General features: G+C 54.3%; 2 protein-coding genes across 2 annotated transcripts in view; one reads left to right on the top strand and one right to left on the bottom strand.

Annotated features, from left to right (window-relative positions):
- Positions 1–4,207: 4,207 nt before the first annotated feature.
- UBALD1 (UBA like domain containing 1) lies at positions 4,208–10,051 on the top strand. The gene is made up of 3 exons (XM_063099660.1): positions 4,208–4,397; positions 8,277–8,339; positions 8,947–10,051. The coding sequence occupies exons 1-3, from the start codon at positions 4,278–4,280 to the stop codon at positions 9,295–9,297; spliced, it is 534 nt and encodes a 177-aa protein (XP_062955730.1). The 5' UTR covers positions 4,208–4,277; the 3' UTR covers positions 9,298–10,051.
- A 6,470-nt stretch (positions 10,052–16,521) lies between these two features.
- C6H16orf96 (chromosome 6 C16orf96 homolog) overlaps positions 16,522–26,741 on the bottom strand; it is a 32,988-nt gene continuing 22,768 nt past the window's right edge. Inside the window, exons 10-16 of the mRNA XM_063101089.1 lie at positions 24,128–24,246; positions 23,530–23,592; positions 20,399–20,491; positions 19,409–19,574; positions 19,127–19,229; positions 17,505–17,585; positions 16,522–16,700 (exon numbers count right to left, since the gene is read on the bottom strand). Of these exons, the coding sequence (XP_062957159.1) occupies positions 16,522–16,700; positions 17,505–17,585; positions 19,127–19,229; positions 19,409–19,574; positions 20,399–20,491; positions 23,530–23,592; positions 24,128–24,246 (804 nt within the window). The remainder of the gene's footprint in view (positions 16,701–17,504; positions 17,586–19,126; positions 19,230–19,408; positions 19,575–20,398; positions 20,492–23,529; positions 23,593–24,127; positions 24,247–26,741) is intronic.

Raw genomic sequence — 26,741 nt, 5'->3', positions numbered from 1 at the left:
ATTTTCTGATGTAGATTCTACTGTCATTCCCAATTTACCGAAGAGGAAAGTGAGGCTCTGAGAAGTGAAGTACCCAACTCAGCGTGCATAGGAGATAAACAGTAAAGCTGGAATTTGAACCCGGCCACTGCTCTTACCTCCACACTCCCCTGCCTCCCCAGAGACAGAAATGTTCCAATGTGCCAGATTTAAAGTCTCTTGCCTCCAACCCCGTCGACGGACCTGAAGACACCCCCACCCAGTGTGATCTTTCATCTCTTATTTTAAATTTCTTTCCTTGGAAACACATAACATAAGGATATATACACACATACATATACCAACACTGCATTCAATTCACTGCCCTCCCTGTTTGTGGACAGGGAGGGAGAATCCTGAGGACCCTGCTGTTTGCACTGAAAGATAACACTAAGACTGCATCCTCCCTATGGAGCCTGGACATTTAAATAACTAAACATTCTTCTTAACAGAGCTTTGGACTCAAGGTGTCCTCAAAGGCCCTCCAGCTATATTTTTCTGTGCTTATCTACGCCCAGCTGGGAGACAGGTCCTTCCTCTTTTGGTCCAAGTTCAACTGTCAACATCTTGGGTGATTAATTTACAAATACTTATTCAACCAATATTTATCATGCAGCTACTATGTGAGAGGTGACAAGCGAGGCAACAGAGATCAAATGGTGGAACAAGCTACACATGAAACCTGCAGGCCAGTAAGGAAACAGACACTAAAAAGGTTAACAAGTGTATATTTCAAAATGCAGTGGGTGCTCTGTGGAAATGAATTGAGGTGAGATGAAATAATAAGAGAGATCTACTACTGATAGGCGAGTCAGGGAAGGCTTCTCTGAGGAGGTGACATCTAAGCCAAGACTTGAAATACAGAAAACAGCCAACCAAGTAAAGTCTAAGGGTGTAGTCTGCTCGAGATTCCAGGTAGGGGTGACAGCATGTGCAAAGGCCCTGAGGCAAAAAGAGCTGAGCATAGTCCAGGAGCTCAAACACAGTGGGCTAGAATCAAGTGAGGGGGAGAGTACAGAAGCTAACATCATGAGTATGGGAGGGGCCAGATCTTGAGACCCCTCAATCAGCCAGCACTGTGTCTTCTGAAACAAAGACAGACCTGGGGAAGCTTATGGTCTCCTGGTCTGAGTCCCTCAAGTCTAGACTTCTTCTCAAGCCTCCTGAGGGGACAGGATCGTGGCCTATTCATTCTTGTGCTCCCTGAACCTAGCACCCAGTGGGTGTCTGACAAACACATCTGTGGACTGAATGAAAGAATTGGGGAGGGGAGGAGGCAGCCAGGGCCCTGGGCCCTCCACTGACTGGCCACGTGAACTTTGGGAAGGCCCTCAATCTCCCTGGCCCTCAGGTAGTACAAGAGCGCTGCTGGAAATGCCTTCTCCCTTTCCTTCCCCCATCTACTGGCCCCACCTGTCAGGTCCCATCCTGGCCTGCCAAGAAATCCAAAGTCCAACCTCCAGCCTGGCGGATCCTAACTAAAAACAACGTTGTTTTTTCCTTCCCTGCTGACCCTGGGAAAACAAACTGGCTGGGGTGGGGGAGGGGATGAGAGGCCAGTGGGATACCCTCTGCCCTTGCCAGCTCCATCTGCCCCAGCCCACTGCCTGGGAGTGCTCCTTCTAGACTGGGCAGGCCTGGACAGGTGCCTGAGTGGTACCTAGGTGAGAGCAGGGGAGGGGTGAAGGCACTTCCTGCCTCCTTGAGCAAGAAAAGCTCCCCATGGGCCTTGCCAGGACAGTGCCCACCCTCTCTTGCCAGAAACACACCCTGCTGGCCCACTGGGTGCCTACTCTTCTCCACTGGCTCTGAATGCCAAAGCGTAAGGCTGGATTCCAGCCTCAGTTCTTTATCTGTAAAATGGGGCTGGGGCTTCCCATAGTGGTCCAGATGGAAACAACGGGGTTTGAGTTAAGCACCTCATAGGCATTAATCCTCCACAGCAGCGCTGGAGAGCTCAGAGCTCTACAAACGAGGAAACTGAAGCTCAGAGCCAAAGTGACTTGCCCAACACATTAAGAAGTGGAGTCAAGACTGACACCCAGGTCTGTCTGGCTCCAGAACTTGCCCACCTTCCAGCAGACTGTGTTGCAGTCCCAGTGGCAATGATAGTTGTAACATGTTCAGAGCTGTCTTTATTGTGGGCCTACCCTGTGCTGAGCGCTTTGCCCACATTAATTCACACATAACAACTCTTTGCAAACGTAAGGGGCGATTCTTAGCAGAGCAAAAATTTCTTGGCACCATCAGTGTTTGCAAAAAACGATGGCCCCTGAGCGATCCCCACTACTCAGGAAAGAAGTCAAAACCGTATTTCCCGTGGAAGGTAGCTTCTGCCAGAAGTCAGGCACCTGCCTGGGGAAGGGGGACACCGTGTCCTTCCCTCCCTGCCCCTGGACCAAGCTCCCAGCTCTAGTCCTGAGAGGGCTTAGCAGTCCCACTGCGGCCTGACTCCCTTCCCTCCCCAACCTTCATAGCTATCTCGGGGCCCCAGATTCCCCAAGTTCCCCTACCCTCCCAGACTTTGCTGGCCCTGTCCACCAGCCCCGCATTATGTTCCTCCCCTACCCAATGGGAGTGCCCCTGGCAGAGTTGAGGGGCCCAGGTAGGGCTCACCCAAAAAAACAGCTGGCTGCTCTCCCATCCTTCCTACTCCCATTTGGGGCAGTTCTCTCCCCTCAATCCAATTCCTCAGGCAGAGGCAGATTCCCCTACAACCAGACACACCCAGAACATGGACAAATTCGGACTGGAGATCTCCACCACCATCTGGTCCCCACACTGCCACAGCTACAGTGATCCTAAAGCGAACGAGGAATCAGATACTACTAAAACCATTCAATGGCCCTTAACCCACTCCCAGGACCAGTGCCTGCCTCTTTAGGGCACTTCCCATACTTGCAATGTGTCCTTGGATTTCTGACATACGCTTCCCCCCCCCACGCCCCCCCCCATGGCACAGCCACCCAGCCTGGTTTTGGTCTCCGCGGTAACCAGGGTCAGGTGAGAGCCAGACACACTGTAAAGGTCCAACAAAGAGTGGTTTCACGCATGAAACCCGGGCCAGGAAGCGCAGGGAACCGGGCCAAGGTCACTCAGGGCGGGGGTGACAGAGCCAGACCGCAGCCCCGGTCCCCGCTTGAAGGCAGCCCGGGCCACACGCGCCGGCCCGCGACGTTATCCCGAGGCAGCATGTGCAGGGCTGTAAACACAGCCCGCAACGCCCCACCCCCGCTCCCGGCCCCGCCCCCGCCCGCCACGTGACGAGCCCCGGCCCAGTTCCCGCCCCCGCCGCCGCCTCATTGGGCCGCCAGGTTTGTTTACCTTATATGGCCAGGTCCTAACACCTCGAGGCGGCCCATTGGTCGAGGCGTCGCCTCAGTCAGCTGGCGTCATACGGGACGGAAAGATGCAAATAAACCGGGGCATTCTGGGAATGAGAGTCCGGGGCCGCTCCGGAACTGGCTCCGCGCGGTCCTGGCGCCCGCAGTCACAAAGCCGAACTTTCCAGCAAAAAGCACGAGATTTTGTGTGGAAAGGTGGGAGTACTGCGGGGAGAGGGACCCCGAGGCGCCAGCCTGTCCCGAGTCCTCAGGCCTATGGTGTGGCAGGGCAAGAGCCAGGCTGGGGAGTGGGCGATATGACATTGCGCTGGCGAAACCCGGAAGGCTTCCTGGAGGCAGTGACTTCGAGCAGAGCCTGCAAGGGCAGATTCACTCCTTCACCGAACGAGTATTTGATGGCACCTACTGTGTGTTAGGCCTTCAGGACCTTGCGGCCCAGTGCAGCTGATGTACAACCACAATTCCTGGGGCCCCTCTCTTAAGAGTGCGCCTCCTTCGTAAGGTGGGATGCCAACTACAAAGAGGTTCAGGGTCTCCGGCTTTTGGCAAAGACCCCCCCCCCCGTAGCCCTGCGTTGGCGCCCACGCCCAGATCTGTGGCCTCTGCCTCCTGAGCCCACATCACTGCCAGGGCAGGGGCGCTGGTGCCACCGAGGGCAACAAGCACGCGCACCGCGCTCGTCAGAGCCGGCCCCCGGCACACAGCAGGCCCGCGGCATCCGACACGCCCCCTCCCCTCCGGGCCGGCGCGGGGACTACATTCCCCGGCGTGCCGCGCGGCGGCCGCAGCGAGGCGAGGCTCGGTGAGTCAGAGCCGCACAGTAAATATTTGTATTAGCCGGAGCCGGCTCGCTAATGGTGGACGCGTGAGGCGGCGGCGCGGGCGGCGGAGGGAGGCCGGGCGGGCGGTGGCGCCATGTCCGTGAACATGGACGAGCTCAAGCACCAGGTCATGATCAACCAGTTCGTGCTGACGGCGGGCTGCGCGGCCGACCAGGCGAAGCAGCTGCTGCAGGCGGCTCACTGGCAGTTCGAGGTGCGCGGCCGCTGGGGCTGGGGCGACGTGTGTCCCCGCGTGGCCGCGGGGCGCGCTGTGTGCACACGTGCCGGCCGTGCGCCCGCTTTGCTGACGGTCGTGCCGGCGTCCGAACCCGGAGGGTTCGCGGCGGGCGGCGGGGGCCGGGCCGCGGGGTCCCGGAAACGCCGCCGTCCCCCACCCCTGGGGCGCCAAGTCACCGGGGACGGGGGACTCCCCCTTTGTCCGAGTAACGGCCGAGGGCGGGGCGGCGGCGCGGCCGGACAGTCGGACTGGACGGCCGGAAGGGGGACGCCCCAGGCCGGCCGAGCTGGGCCGGAGGGAGGAGCCGCCCGGGCGCTCCGTGCGAGGGTCCGTGTGCCTGGGCGGTGGGTGCGTACACGTCCATGTGCGCTTGTGTTTACGCACGCACCGCGCAGCGGCGTCAGCGCGGCCGTGTCGGCTGGGCGCGGGGAGGTTGCGTACGTGGGGATATGTTGGCGTGTGTGTCTGCTGCAGGGTGTATGTGGCGCGTTTATGAACTCGCAGTCCACCCGGCGCGTTTGGTGTGTGTCCAGCGTGTACACATGTGCCGCTGTTGGATGCGGCGCCGGTGCCCAGGACCGTGTGGTGTGTGTACACGCAGCGCGGAGTTGTATGGGTGCGGTGTTAGAGCCCCGCACTAGAGAGCAGCAGCGGTGTGCATCCGTGGACCCCGCTCCAGAGATGTGCCTGGGAGCATGTGCGTGGCAGGTGCCCTCTGTGCTGGCAGGGGACTCTACCTGCGCAGGTGCGCCAGGGACGGTGCACACGGTTCTCTGGCTTTCAGGCCAACCGGGCGGGAAGTGGGGTTGCCCGAATCTGGTCTCCCCCACCCCTCCACTTAGGCCTTTGCTGACCCGTAGAGTAGTAGTTTGCCTGGCTTGTGCTGCCAGGAGGCTACCTGGCCTTCTCTAACTCAGAGCCCCCCAAAATAACCCCATGGTGATATCTAGGGATGAGGCCAGTGCCCGTTGAGCTGTGTCCCTCACAGGCGTAGGAGTCACATCCTCAGCCAGTCAGGTAGTGTTTGTGCCTAGCAAGGGCTTGGGAACCTGGTTTCCGGAGGTGGAGCCATCCCGGGGAAGGTGTTTGGGCCTGCAGGAGGGACCAGGAGCCAGGGGACTCTTGGGCTTTAGCCTTCTGGGGACGGGATGGAGATCAGAATGTCCCAGGCTTGGGATAGACTGGGGATGCAGTGGCCCTTCCACCCTGATGAATCCATTGTTTTCTCCTTGCTCACCTCGATGCCACCCCACGATATGGGAGGCTGCTCAGTTCCTCCAGCCTCAGTTTCCACATCTGTACCTGGCGGAAGGGCGTGAGTCAACCTCTAAGATGTGAATGGCCAGCTCATTGCCCCCTCCCCGCGGGCAGCCCCACCCAGAGTCAGCTCCCAGCTCCCCACCTCTCCTCTAACAGCACTAATCAGCCATGTTTGTCTGTGGGGCTGGATGTGGCAAAACTTGCAAAACCACATTCATGGCAGTGTGCTGGAGTCGCACATCTGCATACAGGGTCCCTCCCTGCCTGGGCTGGGCAGGCAGGTGTGCGGTGAAAAGGAGCCTTCCGAGTCTGGCACTCAGCTGACACTTAAGGCAGCCAGGGTTGAATTGTAAATTTAACTTTGAAGATTGAAATGTCTGGGAAAATTCTGTCCCCAGGAGGGGCTAGAGCATCTTGCAGACTAGAGGGGCCCCAGAGGTAAGAGCCTTGTGCCCTTGGCTCCCTGAGTCTTTCATTGTAAAATGAGGATACCAGGAGAGCTCATGTAAGGTGACAGCGGGGGTGGAGGTGGGGAGGGAAACCCAGCTGGCCGGTTAGCTCAGTTGGTTAGACGTGGTGCTCATAACACCAAGGTCAGGGGTTTGGATCCCTACATCAGTCAGCTCCCCCCCACCACAAAAAAAAGGCGACTGGGGGCTGTGAACCCCCAAACCTCAGGTTTTGCGTGGGAGTGAGTGAGGGTCCTCATGGTTAGCCCACCCCCTCCATGCCCTTCCCCATCTGGCAGCTTACTCCACACATCAGGCTGTGTTTCTGGGTCACATTCTCTGTGATTCAGGTGCTAATGGGGGCAGAAGGGTGCAGGGGGAGGGGACCTCCATCTAGTCAGCAGATGTTTCTCTGCGGAGAACACACACAGTGGCCTTTGCAGGAAGGGGTCAGTGTGAGCCTGGGGATCGTGGGTTGGGGTTCACAAAGTGAGCCTGGGCTGGGAGAAGCAGCCACTGCTGCCAGGAGTTTTTAGACTCCGGGAGGTGCTTAGAGACAAGCCCTTATGCCTGAGCTCCCACATCCCTGTATGGGGACGCCAGGTAGGGCGTCTCCAGCAGGAAATTCCCAGAATAATTCATTTGAATTTACTTTTAAAAAAATAACAAAAACTTCGAGGGCAACCCCTGGGAGCCAGGCTGGTTTTCTGGGTGTGTGGGGCCGGGGAGGGGCCGGGAAGTCAAGCTGGCACTGGGTAGCACAGGCTGGGGGGTGGCGACGGGGACTCCAGGCTGGGCCTGGGACTTAGCAGGGCCTAGAGGACCCCTCACCCACTTGACAGGCTCCCTCGCCCGCACTTTCGCAAGAGCAGCCAGTTCCCTCATTTCCCTCATCCAGCCCCTCCTCAATCCGCTGCAGGGGCCCGAGCTGGGACACACCAAACACCAGCAGCAGCCCCTCTGGGCTCTGTGAGGCTGCCCTGGAGCCCCCTCCCCCAGTCACCAAGGACACCCTGAAGCTGACCCTTGACAGAGTTCACACTGGCCCCCTTTCCCACCACCCTCCTTCGCCAGGCCTGAGGGCCAAGGGCTCTGCCTGGAGTCACAGTACAGGGTCCTAGCCACCCCTCTACCATTTGCTAACCAAGTGACCCTGAGCAAGTCACTTCATCTCTCAGTTTCCCTGTTTATAAAATGCATGATACCAGCTCCTGCCCTTGAGGTTAAGTGATGATGACAGTAAATACTCCCTTTTTTTGTTTTTTGTTTTGTTAAAAAAAAAGATGACCAGTAAGGGGATCTTAACCCTTGACTTGGTGTTGTCAGCACCACATTCTCCAAAGTGAGCCATGGGCCGGCACTTATACTCCCGTTCTGTTGGAGCTGCTGGGTGTTGGCACCTTGCTCAGCAAGGCAGTGCGGAGCAAGGCAGCAGTGTGGAGGATACAGTGGTGTCATGTGTCACATACCCAGCATTGGTATGCCCGCCACATTGGTGGTGCCCGCCAATAGCAGGTGGCCAGGGAGCCAAGCTATGCCGGGAGCTGTCATAAATCCCACAGTGGGTTCAGTCCTAGGGCCACCCTCCTGCTCCCCCACCTTGAGAACATCCCACAGGAGGCTTGACTGGGTAAGCGAGTGTAAGACCCAGACCTTCCCAGTCTCCTTGTGGTACAGGTGGAGAAACTGAGGCTCAGACGGAGGCAGGGCTGGGTGGACAGGCAGGTCTCCACCCTCCAGGCTCAGACTCCTTCCTCGCCATCCCCCTGTTTCACAGATGAAACCAAGTCTCAGAGAAGACTAGGAACTTGCCCCCTATCAAGGTGGTGACAGATCCAGGCTAGAGTCTCCCGAATCAAAGGCTGAGGTCCATCTGGGCTACTTAGGAGCCAGGCAGTCTTTCCCCATGAGATGGAGTGGAGATACTCCTGTCCCCCCACCATCATAGTGACAGTGCAGGTGCGTGCATGGGGAGGGCTCTGCACTGGAGGCATCTGGCCAGTGGGTGACAGGCAGCATTGTGAGGGTCTTTACCACCAACCCAGCCTGCCTAGGGTTGCACCATGCCCGGGAGGAGCCTGGGAACAAGGGTGGCGTAGGGCCAAGCAGGGTCCTGGAGGGTAAGCGTGGTTCTTTCTTCCTTTAGACGGCCCTCAGCGCCTTTTTCCAGGAGACCAACATCCCTTACAGCCACCACCACCACCAAATGGTAAGTGTCCCCTGGACCCCCAAGGGATGGCCTCACTGGGGGCTCCTGGTTCTGGGCAGGGAAGAAGGAGGCTGAGCCAGTTCAGTGCATAACCAGCCCTGGGCCCAGGGAAGCTGAGGGGGTGGGGTGGGGGTGCTGGTGTATGCAGGCCAGCAGGTGTGTGGGTGTGTGGGCTCAGTGGATGGCCTGAATTCAGTCCCACCAGCACCACTTCACAGGACCAGGGAGCACTGCCTTTGGAGCTCAGTCTCCCAGCTGTGAAATGGGTTGGTGGTGCTCCTCACCCTGCAGCCCCCCTGGGATATGTGACCGACTAAGGTGTTTGGGGAGGGGGGCTGAGAAAGCTTGGTGGCCCCTGAGCCCACAGACACTGCACCAGGCAGTGTGGATCTGCCTCCCAGGGCCCCTTGGCGAGGCTGGGGCAGCCCATCTTGGTGTCTTTCCTCCGTGAGACCCTGAGTGGTGGACTGGCTGGGGGCTGGGGCACTGCTCAGGTGGCATCTAGGGAAGGGGCACACAGGCTTCCCAACAGTGGGCTGGGCACGTGTCCCCTGTTCAGAGGCAGCGGGGATGCTTACCCCTCCTTGTCTCCTTTCTTCCCCTGCAGATGTGCACTCCTGCCAACACCCCCGCCACACCCCCCAACTTCCCTGATGCCCTCACCATGTTCTCCCGTCTCAAGGCCTCCGAGAGCTTTCACGGTGGCGGCAGTGGCAGCCCGATGGCCACGACAGCCACATCGCCCCCGCTGCACTTCCCCCATGCTGCCACCGGCAGCTTCGCGTCACCCAGCTGGCCAACTGCAGCCTCGCCCCCGGGGGGCCCACAGCACTACCAGCCGCAGCCGCCCCTGTGGACTCCGGCACCTCCGTCCCCGGCTTCAGACTGGCCGCCCTTGGCTTCCCAACAGGCCACTTCCGAACCAAGGGCCCACCCTGCCATGGAGGCAGAGAGATAAGAGAGGCCCCTCCCCCCTCCCGGAGGCCAGGACCCTGTGGGGCGGGGGAGAGGATGTCTCCACAGGCCCCCTTCACCCCTTCTCTGTCTGCACCCCCATTCCCTGAAGCCCTGGAGGGGAGAGACCGGACTCTAGCTGGGCGGAGATACCCTTGTGCTGTAAGCACAGCTGCACGTGAGAGCTCATGCAAGCACAGGCACGTGGCGCCCACCTCATGTGGACCCGGTGCCCAGTGGCTTGGGTGCCCAGTGGACAGAACTTCAGAAAGCAAGCCTTCCCAGGAGGACTCACCACCCTGCCCCAGCCCAGGGGGGTGCTGCGGATAATCACAGGTGGAGATGGTGCGACTCCTGATTTGGAGCTCCCTGGAGGCCAGCAGGCCTAGATCCCCACCCTTGGGAATGCAGAGCCTTCTCCGCATGTGTTCGCATAGCTATGTCTGTATTTATACGTGTGTCACTCTTCAAAAAGCAACCTAGTTAATGGGGCAGCTGGACTTTGCATGTTAGAGTGAGCCCCGAGCCCCTTGCCCGCCGCCCCTCTCCCCAGGGCCCTGCCTCTACCCTATCCCCATGTTAGCCAGCATCGCTGTTCCCTGCAGAGAATAGGATTATGGGAAACTCCAGGACTCTTCCCACCCACCCCCCAGCGCCTGCCTGCTGGGGCTGCCTGCATGCCTGCCCCAGAGCCCAGGGTATCCAATACCCACTGCCTTTTCCCCTTTTGACAAAAAAGAAGAAATTCCAAACCACCACCAGGCTCTGTGGTCTTGCCTCATATCCTGGGCTTTGCTGCCAGCTGGCTCCATTTGTAGGGAGGGGGGCACCAAGCAGAGCCCAAAGCCACCCCCCAGCTCCACCGGCTCCACACTGCTCCTGCCTGTTGCTGTCTTGTCAACCGCAGTGTGCTCTGGAACCTTCCCTCCCACCTAAGGCTTTTCCCATGAAGTTAGTTTCTAGCCTATGTTCCCAGAATCCCGACCTCTGTCTGCCCACCCCTCCCCCTGCTCAGCTGGACAGAGCCCGACCCCAGTTATGAGCGAGCAGGGCTAACCACTGCCTTCCATCTTCCTGGGTTTCACAGAAGGACCTTTCTTCTCGGTGGCAGCCCCAGTGCCCTCCAGCAAACAGGGCTGGGTGGTGCAGGGCCCAGTCCCTGTAGCCAGGTGGCAGCCTTGGGTGCAGAGCCAGTGGGGCCAGCGGAGGGGCAGAATGAGGCCAGGGCAGAGTCCAACCTGGCAAACAACGGGTCGCTTAGGAGACCAGCAACCTGGGGCAGGAGTGGGTCTCCTCTTGTACCTGTTGCCGAGGTGGCTACACATGTTGGCTATGCAGGAGATGATGCAGTCCAGGATTCTGCATAGTGGAGGCTCCAGAGCGCCAGTTTGTTAAACACCCAGCAGGCCCTGGGTGTCCTGTAAGGGACCACACTCTTGCTCCTCATGTGGGGTTCCCAGACCAGCAGCATCACGTGGGAGCTTGTCAGAGACAGGACTGTGGGCCCCAGCCCAGACCCCCTGAGTCAGAATCTGATTCTGACAGGATCTTTAGTGCCAAATGGACATTAGAGCTTAAGAAATGTCCCTACACAACATCTTTACAAAATGCTGGAGCTGAGGCTGTCCCACCAAGCCAATTACTGTTTCTGGGGACCATTGTGGGCTGGACCTGGAGGTCTCAGGTGGTCACCTTAAGGTGGAAGGGATCTGAGTTTTCGGTAGGTCCAGCTTCTTGAACCTCAACACTGTTGACATTTGGGGCTGGATCATCGTCCCTGGAGTGGGGGCCATCCTGTGTACTGTAGGATGTTGAGAACATCCCTGAACGCTTCCACTGGATCCACTTGTGCCAACCAAAAAACATCTGCAGACATTGCTCATGTCCCCTGGGGGCACAGTTGCCGTGTGGAGAGGCCCTGCTCTGGTCCCGTGGTCCCCACACCTGGCTGCACTGCACAGCCTGCTGGCTCCTGGGCCCCACTGCACCAGGAACTCTGGAAGAGGCCCTGACATACCATTGTAAACACCTCCCAGGTGGATAATGGTGATCAATCTGTGACTGCTAAAAACTACTCACCTGTACACTTTTAAAAGACGAACTTTATGGTGTGTCAATTATACTTTAAAGCTGTTATTAAAACTGAAACCGGGGCTGGCTAGTTGGTTAGAATGCAGTGTTGGTAACACCAAGGTCAAGGGTTTGGATCCCCTTCCTGGCCAGCAGCCAAGAGAAAACAAAAAAACAAACCATTCTCAGGTGATTCTGATGTGGCTGCCCAGTACACGCCTCTCATACCATCTGGAGATGCCAGACTGGTGATCCCCAGACTTGTAGAGCATACGGGTCCCCTGGGTGATCATGAAACACCCAGACTCCAGCCTCTCCCTTGAGGCAGCTATTCTGGAGAAGAGTCCCAGAATCTGATGTGTAACAAGTGCCCCAGGCAAGGTGGGAACCCACCAGAGCCTTCTTGTAGGAGGGGACAGACTGGGAGCTTTGGGGAGGGAGAGGCTGGAGCTGGGGCCTGGGAACTCAGGATTTGCAGCAGATGCAGAGGCCTTGCCAGGATGCTTGGAAACCCCTCTCAGGGACAGGGCAGGGCTGCAGAAGTGGATTAACTTGGGAGCCAGAGGGGGACCTAGGAAGATGCCACGTGCCCCAGTCAAGTGTGACACAGAGAACCTGAAACCTGCAACGTCCTCAAACCTGGAAGCTCAGAAGCAAAACCAAAGGAGCCAGTGACAGCCTCCTGCATGTTCAAGTGTAAACAGGCCAAAAAGCAATGGCACCGATGTTCATGGGCCTACCCTCAGCTGTGCTCCATCTCAGGCACCTCCTGGGAGTTGCCTGAGCGACACACAGGAAAATCAGCCTCTTCTGGGCTTAAGTCACCCCCTACTTGCCCACCAGACTTGAGCTCCAAACGACTATTTCCAAAATTCCACTCTATATTGCTCAAAAGAATGTGCTTCGAGCGCTGTGTCTGATTCCCAAGGAGGGTACATGCAGCATGTGGGGCTGGCATGTGCTGGCCTCCCTGGGTGACACCCTTCTGCTCTGCTGTTGGGGGAAGGGCACATCATCAGAGAGGTTTGCAAACCTGGGTGTGTGCTGTTCCGCTTGCACACAGCATTTTACTTTTTTAAAAAATATGATTGCCAACATGTTAAGGAGGATTTATGAAAAGCCTCATTTCTGATCTATCTTGGAAAATTGGGATATCTGGCCCAAATTTCCTCCAGGCCACAACTGGCTGAAGCTGACCATCCCGCTGGGACCTCTGAAGGGAATCTTGCTTTTTACCAAAGGGAGCTATGGAAGTAAATACCGTGCTCAGAGGGTGGAGGGGGCACCTGGCCAGATGAATGCTTTCTGTGGGCAGCTGAGCCTCCTTTAGACAGCTTTAAAAAGAGAAGGGCGGGCCGAGCTCGTGGCGCACTCGGTAGAGTGCTGCGCAGGGAGTGCGACGACGCTCCCACCGCGGGTTCGTGATCCTATATAGGAATGACCGGTGCACTCACTGGCTGAGTGCTGGTCACGAAAAAATGACAAAAAAAAAAAAAAAAAAAGAGAAGGGCTTGTTCTACGCGATTCTCTTGGACTCAGGGGATGCTCCAAGGGCCACTGCACGTCTCTAGGGTCTTCCCAGTGCTCCAGCCAGGGTTCTCAGGACACACTGCGGCTACCCACTGAGAACCACACCGTCCCCAAGGCTAGTAGCAAGGGCAGTCCCCAAACATGGGGGCAGGCAGGCTGCTGTGGCCCTGGCGGTGTCTGAGAGGCTATTCACAGTGGTCCCTGGCACTGAGGACATATGGGTCCTCTAGTCTACCTCCCGGTGTGGGGGAGGCCTGCGCAGGAAAAAATGGAGATCTTTTGAAGCAAGACTATTTCCAGTTCCTACATTTGGAAAGGTCTCTGGGTTTTGTAGCCACACCTCATATTTGGTCACTACATGTGCTTCAAATGAGCCTTAGAAGAACACAGCTCCTTTTGGGGTGGGGGAGTGCCAACTCCTGGAGAGGGCAGGGATGGCGGGCACTTCCAGAACAGCCAAGCCTTGTTAGTGGCACAGCACAAGGTATTGGGGAGCCTGGGGGCAAATTTTTTTCTTTTGGGAGCAATTTCTGATCTCCTGGGAATAACAAAGCTGTCGATACTGGTGGGGTTGTTTTCTACAGATCCTGATGAAATCCCCAGCAAGGGAAGAAGCAGGGAAGGAGAGAACCCTTTCTCTGGTGGTTGCATGTATTTGGAGGGTCTCTGCCTAGAGCCCTCAAATCCATGGAAAGTCAGTGGTCAAACTAGCCAAGATGGTGGAGCAGGAAGTGGGTGGGAGCATGTGGTGATTCCAGTTTCCCTAAGAAGTCCCTGCACAGAAGGCCCTTCCCTCTAGAGCTTGAACATTGGCCTTTGGGCTGTCTGCCTTTGGATACTGGTGGTGCCTTTTTCCAATGCAGATCATCTTGCCTGGAACACATGTTTTCTGTGCTCAGTTGTTTATACCTTAGGGTTAATGAGTTCATGGTCTTTGAAAGGTAGAAAATGTTCAGTGACCTTTCACTTGCAGTGATGGGTTGTGGGGCTGGGGCTCGCAGTGCAGCGTGCTCACCAGCAAGCATTTCCTCCATTCTGGTGGCACCTCAAGGTGGGACCTTCTGCTCTGCAAGAGGCATCTCCCTCCCCTTCCCGCCCAGCCCATTCATGCAGCCCCACATGACTAATTAATCTGTCTTAACACTGAAAGTCTGCATTTTGGGAACCCCTTCACTCCCAGGCAAACCAGGACAATTGGTCCTCCTGCTCCCTATCCAGCCTGGCCTTGTCGCTATGTCCCAGGCCAGGAGGGTGATCCCCCTCGTGCAGGGGGAGGAAAAGGCTGGGCCCGGAGCCTTCCGAAATCCATGTTCTGCTGACTCCATTCCCTGCACCCCTGCTGGGAGGAGGTAAGCTGTGCTCTAGACAGCTGCCCAGGGCCCCTGGAGCAGGCATACCTGTCCCCTCCCAGCTTCCAAGACCTGCAAGTGGCACCCCTCTGTGCTGGGATCAGGGAGGCAAGGGTTGTGCCTGCCACTCCCACCTGGGTCCAGGCCAAAGGCCAGCCTGCCCCACCCCAGGGACAGGACCGTCTTCTTCCGGGATTGTTCCCAGCTGGCCTGCTGTGGGGCTGAAGTTCCCCCTTCCCAAACCCCTGTTGGAATGCAGATGGGTGACCCTCCTGGGCCCTCACTCCCTGGGATGCAGGAATGAACTCAAACACTGATTTCTCTGGTTTGGGCAGCTTTGAAGGGGCTGAGTCGGGACAGATATAAGGGCTGGGAGGGACAGGGAGCGCCCCTGGGTGTCTGCATGTCAAGGACACAGGAATAAGCGTCTACTTTGGCCTGGTCTGGGGTACCCCCTGAGGAGCCCCCACCTCCCCAGTTTACCTGAGCTGGGGCCACACCTCCCTTCCCTGCAGTGGGAGAGGGATGAAAGTCGGGCCCTTGTACCGTGCTCAGTACCCAGCATGTGTGGCCTCCTGGGCCCAGGGCCAGAGAGCTGGGGCCTCTCTGTGTGACCCTGGGCCTGTCCTGTCACCACCCCTGCCCATGGAACTCTGGTCTGCCCAACACACAGCTGGGGCAGCTCAGGGCGCATTGCTGCTGTGAGAACGTGGTCGAGAAGGGAAGGTTCATTGTGGGTCTCTAGGAGGCTGAGCCTAGGGGGGTGGCCAGAGGCAGGACCAGCAAGTCCCACCCACCCACGCGGAGAAGGCAAGGCCACCCTCCACAGAGGGCAGCCGGCCAGTCTCATCCACAGTCAGAAAAGTGGAAGATTTTATTCTGGGCAGAAGTGGCCCAAAATACTCATCTGTAATATGGGGGTGGGGGCTAGGGCTGTGCCAGCTGGTGCCCCCCAGGGTGGCTTGGACAGGTGAGTCACCTGGGTCAGGAAAAGCTTGGCCTCACTTGGACTCAGTCCTTGGAGAAAGAAAAGAATAGTCAGGGCCAGGTGGTCTCAGGTGAGGAGCTGGGCAAGGGGCCTTGGGGACCATCAGGAATGGGGCAGGCATGCAGCATCCCCTGACTCTGACGGTCACCAAGGCTAGGGGAGCCTCCTCCACACCAGCTCCCTAGCAGAGCCCAGAGCTCCCAGTTCTCCCCAGGGTGCTGGGGGCAAAGAACAGGGAGCCCCTCTCCAGCTCCCTTCTGGGCAGCTGTCCCTATCGGCCCCCAACTCCCTGATGCTGTCCCAGGGAGCTAGTGAACGCTAGGGGCAGGGCAGGCATCATGCCCCAAACCTGTGCAGAGGGGAGCTGTTTCAGTCTCTGTGGAATGGGATAGAAACAGGAGAGAAGGTTGAATGGCAGAGCTAGAGAGGAGGTGCAAGACATAGAGAGAGAGGAAGGGAGGACAGTGAATGGACAGAAGGGGAACGAATCAAGCCAGAAGGTTCCTGAGCCCAGAAGAGGTGGGCCTGGGTCTGAGGCCTCCACTCTGTGTGCCAAGGCTAGTCACTAAATCGCCACAGCGAGATGCTGCGACTTCATGGTTTTCTCTTTTTCCACCAGGTGCATGGGCAGCAAGCACAGAACTGGAAAGGCTCAAAACAGGCGTGCAGGGCCCCAGCCTCAGATGGCACAGAAAAGCCCTGGAACATTCCAGGGCATCCACCAATCTCCTCGTGGATTAACCATGGAATAAATATAAACAATCAGGTTTTGTAAAGAATCCAGTTCATAGCAGTAATTCCTGGCAGAAATAATCAACATGAAATAAATTTTTAAAAGGATGCACACAGTAAAATTTGGTTCCCATGGGAAAATCGGTCTTAGTAGAAATAATGGCCCCCATGTAAAATGTACAGCAGCAGCAGCTGTAATTGGAACTGATTCTGATGAAATCATTTCAGCAAATAAAAAGGAAAGTGATTGTTTAAAACCACTTTAACTGTGTTGTATTGAAAATTGGTCCAGGAATTAAATTGGTTTGGTAGAAAATTCACTCTAGAAAGCTGTGTTCTCCATGAAAATGTATAATAAGGATTATATTGTTTGTATTTATATACTTAGAGTTAAAACAGCCAGTAGGTCAACATGGGGGATCCCTTTTCCGGACCCCTCTCCTATATCCAGGGCTGCTGCACTGTCTCCCAGGCCAGGCTCAGGGCCCCAGGTCTTAGCCAGGGGAATGGAGGGGACGCGGGGTGGTGGGGCTCACCGGCTGGCAGGCTCCTCGGTGGGCTACATGCTGGCTTGGGACTTGGGAAGAGATATTGAGTAGCTGGTGGGCCCTGGAGTCTGCTGGGGGTCTCGCGGGGGTGGGATCAGCGGTGGCAGGGGTGGCAGGGATGGCAGCTGAGCTGGCATTGTCGGGTGAGGGCCCAAGGGGGCTGATTTGGTGCCAGTGGCGGGATCCAGGACTGGGAGAGGCAGGAGAAACCCGAAGTGTGTCCCAAGAACATGACTGAGAAACACTGGCCTGATGGGGTCATCCCACTAAGGAGAGAAGCCCAAGACTGGAAGTGCCTTACAGCCCACGCCAGGGCCAGGGACCATGCCCCACCCGGTCCCTGGCACCCTGACTTCCTAGGGGGGTGACCCAATGAAATGACACCGGAAACAGATGTTGAAGTGGAGCAGATCTTGAGGCTTGGTGTCCAGTGATGTGGGCTCAGGTCCCCACTCACCAGCTCTGTGACTTTGGGCCACAGCTCAAGGTCACTGACTCTCAGCTCCCTCGACTTTGGAATGGGATTAACAGTACCTCAGGAAGTTGGGGTGAGGATCAGATGAGATAAGGGAGAAGATGCTTTGTAAACTGAAAAGTGCCACCAGATGCCTGGTGCATAGTGGTAACAAATCAGAGGAGCTCGTGAGCTCAGTGTCTCCCAGCCAGACTCAGGGGCCTCTGGCAGAGAGGCCTGTCTGTCCCACCGCTGCAGCTGAGTGGACAGCTGGGGACAGATGCCCAGCCTGGGCCTCTGGGACGGCGCCTGGGGCCAGGAAGCTCCCCTAAGGGTGAAAAAGGATGGCCCCACATCCCTGGCCAGGGAGTGGTATGATGGGTGGGGGCCGCTTGAAGGGCAGGTGGCTGCCAGTGTGCAGAGGTGGAGGAGGTGTGGGACGGGAGACCAGGCTGGGGTGGGGGAATGGAGGGGATGAGGAGGAACCAGAGACCCTGCCAGAATCCCAGCTGGCCAGGGAGTTGGGGGACAGGCACTCACGGGGGTAGATGGCTTCTAATAAGACACTGGAGCGCATGCTGTCATACAGGTTTCGAGACGGTGGACAAGGAACCTTCACAGCTTAGCAGAAAAAAAATGGGGAAGAGATAGGAATTGGGGAGGGGGCTCATCAGAGTCCCATGTCCCCGAGCACCGTCCTGCCCTCTGGCCCCTCTACACACTCAACCCCCCACCCTTTTCTTCATGGAAGATGCTCTGCCCTCCCGCCTTCTTGAGCTGCTCAAGGTTAAGAGAGAAAAAGAGGCTTTTTGAAAGTAAGTCCAGGCCAGACAGGACAGCGAAGTTTTAGCACAGAAGACAGAGATGAAATGCTGGTGGGACTATTTACAGTTTGGGTGTCTGGCAGTTCTTTAGCTAGTCCCTCTAGGGCTAGACCACCATCAAAATGACCCTGGCCCCATCTTCCTGTCCTTCATCTTTTTTTTTTTTTTGCATTTTTTTGCAGTAAAATTCACATACCATAAAATGAACCATTTTGAAGTGCACAGATGTGGAATTTAGTGCATTCACAGTGTTGCACAATCATCACCTCTCTCTCATTCCAGAACATTGGAAAAGCACCTCAGTCCCCATGAAGCTGTCACTCTCCACTCCCCCTCCCACAGCCACAGGTAACCACCAGTCTGCATTGTCTCTGTAGATTTCCCTACTCTGGACATTTCACAGAAATGGAACCGCACAACTTGTGGCCTTTGGCTCTGCCTCCGTCCTTCACTTCTGAACCTAAAGCCCCTACTTCTCCCTGTCCAGCCAAGAATCACCATGGCCACGAGCGGCCACCCATCCTAATCCCTGGAACCTGTGATCATTACCTTAATGTGAAAGGAAGATTTAATAAGGTAAGGATCTTGAGATGGGGAGATTATGCCAAATTATCCAGGTGGGCCCTAAGTGTAATCACAAGGGTCTTTATAAGAGGGAGGCAGGAGGATCAGAGCCAGAGAAGACGTGACAATGGCAGAAAGGGCCAGAGTAATGCTCTTTGAAGACACAAGAAGGGGCCATGTTCTTGCTGGGGCCCCGTCACTGGGGATCAGTGCTCCTCTGTGCTGGCATCGTGAGGCCACAGGCTGGCTGATGGCCCTCGAATGTCCTCAGTGGCCCCCGTGGGACTGGCAAAGGCCTGGATGTGTGGCAGGGGTGTGGTGGGTGTGGAGGCCATTGCCCTTAGCCCCACCCCAGTCTCTGCACTCCAGGTAGACTGGTCTTCCTGAGTCCCTATTTGTGCCTGGCTTCCACCCACCACAGGGCCTTTGCACCTGCTATTCCCTCCACCTGGACCAGTCCCCTTCATCCTGCTAACGTCTATTTCCCCTTCAAAGGCTTCAAGGCAGCCAGCCAGTCCCTCCTCCATGGACTGATGTCCCTTGTTATGACTGTCCCATCACCAGCCCAGCATCCCTTCTTTGGGAAGACCAGCCCACACCCCTCCCTAGGCCAGTGTCCTTTATCACAAGCTGCTGTCCGATCTGGGGAGTATTGTGTGAGGGCTCCCCAATCAAGGATGGCACTGGCTCTGGGCCCTGCCTGCGTGCCCTTGGCCAGCCCAGCAGAACCAGGAACCAGGACAGGGGTGCCCAGGAGGGCCCAATGCCCCTCACCTGCCAGCTTCTTCTCTATGGTGGTCAAGGGCTGAGCCCCAATCTGGCTGTTCATTCGGCCTTTGTACAGGATACCATCCACTCCCAGGATGTCCACCTCAGCCTGTTAGACAGCCCGGGGTCTGGGTCAGGGAGTCCCCTTGCCCCACTGTAGCACACAGAGAGACCTAGAAGACACAGCACAGCCTCCCCAGGGCTGCCCGCCGCTCAGGGCCTGGCCCCAGGCCTGGGGCTGAGGTGCTGGGAAGTCCACTCCATGAAGGAGGCCAGGGCCAGACTCACGGTGTCATAGTCCATCATTTGGGGATCCCCATAGGGGTAGAGTGTTGATAGGTTGCACAAGTCAGTGGTGTTTCTTGGACCGTCTCCCCAGTCCTGCTGGGAGTTCTGGGAGTCCAGGCTCTCCTCCTGGACTCCAAGGGCCTGGAGCTGCAGCCGCTGCTGTTCCCTGGGGTGGGGCCGTGGGTCAGCTGCCACCTGGAGATCCCAGACCTCCCCACACCTGGAGCCCTGGCCTGGCCTGCAAGCACGTGCTTCTGATCTCTGGACCTCAAGGAGTCAGGCAAGGGAGGGTGGAGGGTCAGCTCAGGCCCCCAAGTCCCTCCCTTCGCAGGGCTGTGGTCACTATTCAGCCATTCTTCCCCCTCCTGGCCAGACCTCCCTGCAGAGCTGGCTGCCAGAAGGACCCAAGGAGCCCTGCAGTACCAGGAGGTTGGGGGGTGGAGCCAACTGGGTGCAGTGGGAACCTGCAGGTTTGGGGACCAGCTCTGCCCCTTACTAGCCATGACCTCAGGCAGGCCACTTAAGTTCTCTGAGCCTCAGTTTCTTCAAATGTGAAATGAGATGATAATAGAGTATACCTCAAGGGAAGTTGTAAGGACTCAACCAGGCCGGGTATATGATTAGCTTAGTACGGCACCTGCTGGGCCACAGCAAGGGCTCCCCAGGGGCCTCGGTCATTCCCTATCTCCTCCAACAGGCATACTAATCCTAGCTCATGGTGTGGTGGGAGATTTAGATGAGAAACCCTCCCAGGGAAGCGCCAAGCAGTTCCTGGCTCACAACAGATGCCCAGTAAACACATCAGTTCTCTCCTCTACGGTCATCTCACATGCCTGTCTGCACCCCAGCCACCTCCCGGGACGTCTCCCTTGCAGACAGCTGGTGATGCCCTGGGACAGTCTTTGGCTCTGGGTACTGGAGGATGAATCTGCAGGAATGGGGTTTCCAGACTCCAGAGTGACCTTCCTGGGGAGGATCCGGCCTGCTCACCTCATCTGTTGTCGCTGCAGGTATTCGTAACTGTTGGCACTGGCCGGCCGCAGCCGTGACAGCAGGTGGGCTTTGCGGATGGTGATCAGCTGTCTGTTGGAGGACAAGAGCATGGCAAGGGCTGTGGGAGGTGCATGTGGCCAGCACAGGGCTCCCACCTCCTCCAGTAAGCCTCCCTAGCAGAAGGAAGGAGGTGTACAGAAGGAAGGATGGCTCGCCCATCCTCTGACTTTCTTTCTGGAAATATCCACAGCACAGGGCTGCCATGTAAGGGCTCTGAGGAGCCCTGATAACCATCATAAGACACAAAAAATAATTGTTCTGATTATAAAGGTATAGAGCAGAATAGGTAAATCCTAGAAATGGGACACAGATTGGTAGTTGCTTGGGGGCCAGATGGGAAGATGAGGAGAGACAGCTTCGAGGTTTCCTTTGCGGGGGATGAAAATTCTCCACCACTAGAGGTGCTGGTTGCACAGTGCTGTGGATGTGCTAAATGCCACTGAACTGTTCACTTTAAAATGGTTCATTTGGGGCTGGTTGGTCAGCTCAGTAGGTTAGAGTGCGGTACTGCTAACACCAAGGTCCAAAATTTGATCCCTGTATGGTACCCAGACAGCAGCCAAAAAACCAAAAAGGTTAATTTTATGTCGTGTGTATTTTGCCTCAGTAAAGAAATAAAAATAAAGGAAAACATAACAGCTTTCTTAGGGAGCTAGAACTGCTCTGCCTCTGGATCTAGCAGTGGTTACCCAGCTGTATACACTGTAAAACTTCATCAAACTGTGCCATCCATATTTATGAACTTTACTGTACGTATGTTAAGCCACAGTAACGTTTTTCAGTCATTCAAATTGTCAACATTTTAGAAAGTATGAAAAAGCACAAAGAAACAAATCACTGTAACCATGTCACAAAGATTTTGATATGTGTTTTTCCATGTTTATGCAACTTTTAAGGCAAAAATAAGATCATGACACACATGCTACTTGATATTCTCATTTAATTTATTGCATTTTTCTAGGTCATTAAATATTCTTCCACAACCATGCTATCCAATACAGTAGCCCCTGACCACATGTGGCTGTTTGAGTTTACATTTAAATTAACTAAACTTAAATACAATTTTTTTTTTTTTTTTAAAGATGACCGGTAAGGGGATTTTAACCCTTGACTTGGTGTTGTCAGCACCACGCTCACCCAATGAGCCAACCGGCCATCATCCGAACCCAGGGCCTTGGTGTTATCAGCACCGCACTCTCCTGAGTGAGCCACGGGCCAGCCCAAACTTAAATACAATTTAAAATTCAGTTTCTGAGTCACATTAGCCATATTTCTAGTGCTCAGCAGCCACATGTGACCAGTGGCTCCTGCACTGGACGGCACAGCTATAGACCATCTCCACACTGCAGGTCATTCTACTGGACAGTGTTCATCTACGAAATGGTTTATATTGGCTGATAGGAATGTACTGTAACTCATTTAGCATTTCACGTTGTCTCCAATTTTTTTACTGTTATAAATAATGCTGCAACTAGATACATGTGGTTTGAAAGAAAATTTTCAGTTGATGCTCCAAAGCCCCTCTGTGAACACGAGCTGGCATCAGGTGGTGATAAGCTTCATGGGTCATCAGGTTGGCACTGTAGATGCCCTGCAAGGTCCTGGTGCTCAGGACAGATTATAGTCTGAGTTCCTCAAAAAGTTCACCATCGAGTTCCCATGCAACCCAGCACTTCTTCTTGTGGGTTTATACCCAAAAGAATTGAAAACAGATATTCAAACAAATACATGTACAGGAATGTTCATTGGCACCATTATCCACAATAGCTAAAAGGTGGAAACAACTCAACTGTCCATAAAATGATGAATAGGTAATGCAAATGTGGTCTAGCCACACAACGGAATCTTACTCAGCCACAAAAGAGGAATGAAGTGCTGACTCACGCTACAACGTGGATAAACCTCAGAAACATCACGCTGAGTGAAAGAAGCCAGATATAAAGGCCACATATTGTAAGATTCCATTTATACAAAACATCCAGAAAAGGCAAATCTGTAGAGTCAGAAAGTAGAGTAGTGGTGGCCAGAGACTAAGGGGAGGAGGAGTGGCGAGGGACCACTAATGGGCTGGGGGTTTCCTTCTGGGGGACTCAGTAGAGATCTGGAATTAGACAGAGGCAGTAGGTACACAATGCTGTGAATGTGCTAAATGCCACTGAATTGTTCACTTTAAAATGGTTCATTTTATGTTATATGAATTTCACCTCAAATGAAAAAAATAGGCTTTTATAAAAAATAAGTGCAAGGAAGTACAACAAAGTTCTGCTTTTTTTCCACAACAATTCTTTCCATCGTGTGTGTGTGTGTGTGTATGTGTGTGTGTGCGTGTGTATGTGTGTGTGTCTATGTGTGTGTGTGTCTGTGTGTGTATGTGTGTGTGTATGTGTGTGTGTGTCTATGTGTGTGTGTATGTGTGTATGTGTGTGTGTCTACGTGTGTGTGTGTATGTGTGTGTGTGTCTATGTGTGTGTGTATGTGTGTATGTGTGTGTGTGTCTATGTGTGTGTGTATGTGTGTGTGTGTGTCTGTCTATGTGTATGTGTGTGTGTGTGTCTATGTGTGTGTGTGTATGTGTGTGTGTATGTGTGTGTGTGTGTCTCTGTGTGTGTGTGTGTGTGTGTCTGTGTGTGTGTGTGTGTGTGTGTGTGTGTATTGACCTGGTCCCTAGTACCTAGTACTCCAGAGAGTTGGTGAAGGAAAAGGACAGCGCCCCCCCCCCCCGCCCCCGGGGATCACTCACAAGTGGGACACGGAGCAAACGACATGCTGTCTACAGGATGATGTATATGGATGTGTACATACGTCATGTCTGTGGAATGGTGTACAAGGACGTGTATATACTAGATAGCTGTAGAACGATGCCTATGGGTGTGTAGACACGTGACATCTGCAGAACGGTGTAAACGGATGTGCATGTAAGGGACGTCTGCAGGACGGGGTCTACGAGTGTGTGCACACGTGTCGTCTGCAGGACAGCCTACATGGTTGCATGTCGGTGACGTCCGCAGACCCTCGCAAGCCCCGCAGGTCTGGCCGCGGCGTCGGGAGCCCCCCGCGACGGTACTCACGGGCCGGTCATCATCTCCACTGGCCGATCGCAGGAAATGCATTTCACCCTCTCAAACAGCTTCCTGAAAGACACAGCGCCGGTTGGGGTCCGCCTGTGCCGCGGGGCCACGCCCCCCACCCCCGAGGCCGGCTCAGCCCCGCAGACCCCGCAGACCCCCGCCCGCCGCCCCGAACATGAGGAATGGTCTTTAAAACCACAGGCCTTCGGGAGAACGACCCTTCACGGTGGGCAGCTGCGGGCATGTGAGGGCTGACCCGAGGACAGGAGCCCCACAAACACTGGGTCCCTCTGCCTGGGGTGCTGTCTGGGAGATGCAGGGGACCTGGCTCGGGCACCAGATCTGTCCAAGCCCCCTGCATGGCCCTGCACGGCCCCTTCCCTCTTTGAGCCTCAGTTTCCTCATTTGCGGTAAAAGGACTTTGGAGTCCCCTCTGCCAGCCGAGGCCAGAGCTGCCTACTCTGTGCCCCTCGGAGCTCTCGGCCCCATCCCAGACGCCCCGCCTGCTGCCCCGTGTCCACAGGTCTGGAATCCTTCCTCTGAGAACCCCTGGGATCTGCACCCTGCCGGGGAGGGGCTCTGAGGCCCCTGCACTCACTTCCTAAAGCCGGCAGCACTGTCGGGGTTGAATCGGAGGCCCTCGACCAGCAGCTTCCTGACTACCTTCCAGACCTCTTCCATTTCTTTCTTCAGGGAATCCAGATCACTGTGGACTAGCTGCCAACAGCCAAAGGGAAGGAAGGAGAGTCCTGTCACTTAATTTACACCCTGCATCCTTCCAGAAAAGGATTTGCAAAGTTACGTAGAGTGTAACAAGATTAAACACAAATAGGGAGGTAGTCCAGGAAAGGGTTGAGGTTCATACCCCTAATAGACGCTACGGGGAGATGGGAGCTCCCCAGCAGCCAAGGCAAAAAACACCATCAGCTACTGCCTCCAAGAGACCAAACCAAACCTCCTGCTCAACCGCAGGCCTGGAGACCTCAGAAACATCTTTCCCAGTGTTCCCCATGCACCTGATATTCAACATTCAACACACATTTATTGAGGGTTGTAGTAAATTCTTATAATTTTATGTTGCCTTGGCATCCATTTTATTTTATTTTAATGAATATTATTTTTGAAATTGTACATATTTGTGGGGTACTACTGTGTGATATTTCCATACATGTATACAACATGTAATGATCCAATCAGGTCAATTGATATATCCATTACCTCAAACATTTATCACATCTCTGTGTTGGGAACATTCAAAATCCTCTCTTCCAGCTCATTGAAAGTACTGAATAGATCATTGATAATGATAGTCACCCTCCTCAGCATATGTTTTAAATATAAGTCAGACTCTCTTGTACCAGAAGCAAGGCATGGTTTCCAGTTCTACACCATCTCCCGCCTCTCCACCTCCATTTCCTCAGTGTGGTTGATCCAGATACATGCTTTAGACACTGCTCCCTGGTGACCACTTCCCTGTGGGGTCACCTCACAGTCACTGCTTGCTTTAATTTCACCAATTCAAATCCCCCGCAGGAAATCTGTTTGGGTACCCCTTGTACCCAGTAAAGGTGCTGGCCCACAGGTCCCTCTCTCTCTCTCCCTGCCTGTGCTCTGTGACCCCCATGTGTGTGGCCTCGGCATGCCATGTACCCACCAGGGACCTGTAAGTAATAAAATCTTTCTTTCCATCTGTGTCTCTCCTAATCATTGGAGGGGTGCTCTCCATCTTAAAGATCCTAAAGTAAAATAACTCAATGACTGTTAGTGTATTCACAGATGTGCAACCATCGTAATCAATTTTAGAACATTTGCAGCACTCCCAAATAAAACCCCATACCCATTACCAATCACCCCCATTTCCTCCCTAACCCCCAACCATAGGCAATCACTAACCTACTTTCTGTCCCTATGGATTCGCCTACTACAGACATTTAATATAAATGGAATTATGTAATAAGTGGCCTTTTGTGTCTGGTCTCATTTACTCAGCATGAGGTTTTCCTGGTTCATCAGTATTGTAGCACGTGTGCATGCATTCATGCTACCTATCATGTAGCTTGGACTATTATGACAAAACTGTACTCCATCATATGGATGGGTCACATTTTGTTTATTAATTAATCTGTGGATGGACACTTGGGTTGTTTCCACCTTTGACTATAGTGACTAATACTGCTACGAACATTCAGGTACAAGTTTTTATGTGGACATATGTTTGCATCTTCCTTGGGCATAGGAAGTGAAGGTCTGATCTACACTACAACATAAATGAACCTCGAAAACCTTATGCTAAGTGAAAGAAGCCAGACACGAAAGTTCACATACTGTATGATTCCATTTATATGAAATGTCTAGAACAGGCAAATCCATAGAGAAGAAGTGGTTGCCAGAGGCTGGGGGAGAGGGGAATGTGGAGGGACTGCCTAATAGGTGTGGGGTCTCCTCTGGGGGTGATGAAAATGTCCTAGAACTAGACAGAGGTGATAGTGGCACCACTGTGAATGCACTAAATGCCATTAATCTGTTCACTTTTAAATGGGTAATGGTTAATTTTATGTATGCGAATTTTGCCACAATTAAAAATATAGAAAGAAAAGTAAAGCAATGAGTACAGGATCACTTAAAACAACTACAATAAAAAAAGCCTTTTCTTAGGAAAAATTGCAAACATAGAAGTAGAAAGACTAGAATAATTAACTCCCATATATCCACCACCTAGATATAATAATTATTAATATGTTGTTATATTTGCCTTCTTTTTTTTGTTTTTGTTTTTTTGACAGCTGGCCAGTACAGGGATCGAACCCTTGACCTTGCTGTTGTAACACCATGCTCTAACCAACTGAGCTAACTGGCCAGCCCCTCAATGGAGTATTTTTTTAAAGTTACAAAAATCATGACATTTGACTCATAAATATTTGAGTAATTATCTCTAAAAGATGAGGACGTTTTCACACATAACCACAGTCCCATCACCACATCTAACACAGTGAACGGTAATTCCCGGATCTCCTTCCCAGCCCATTTGTAGAGTTGGTGCAACTGAACAAGGAAACAAGTAAAGTCTCTTCATTTGCATTTAGTTGTTTTTTCTTCTAAGACCCTTAATCTAGAGTAATCTCTCTGTCCACTTACCCGCCTCCCATTTAATTATTATTATTTTATTTATTTATTTTTTTTGGCAGCTGGCCAAACCCTTGACCTTGGTATTG

Source organism: Cynocephalus volans, chromosome 6 (genome assembly GCF_027409185.1).
Source record: "Cynocephalus volans isolate mCynVol1 chromosome 6, mCynVol1.pri, whole genome shotgun sequence".
NCBI lineage: Eukaryota > Metazoa > Chordata > Mammalia > Dermoptera > Cynocephalidae > Cynocephalus > Cynocephalus volans.
Note: the sequence above shows the minus strand (reverse complement) of the source record. Positions and strands in the feature narration are given on the sequence as shown.

Bases quoted from the DNA above. Each gene is read 5' to 3' on its own strand.
- UBALD1 (XM_063099660.1), top strand. From the start codon at position 4,278: ATGTCCGTGAACATGGACGAGCTCAAGCACCAGGTCATGATCAACCAG. The intron at 4,398-8,276 runs GTGCGCGGCCGC...TTCTTCCTTTAG, and splicing joins CGGCTCACTGGCAGTTCGAG to ACGGCCCTCAGCGCCTTTTT. The intron at 8,340-8,946 runs GTAAGTGTCCCC...CTTCCCCTGCAG, and splicing joins GCCACCACCACCACCAAATG to ATGTGCACTCCTGCCAACAC.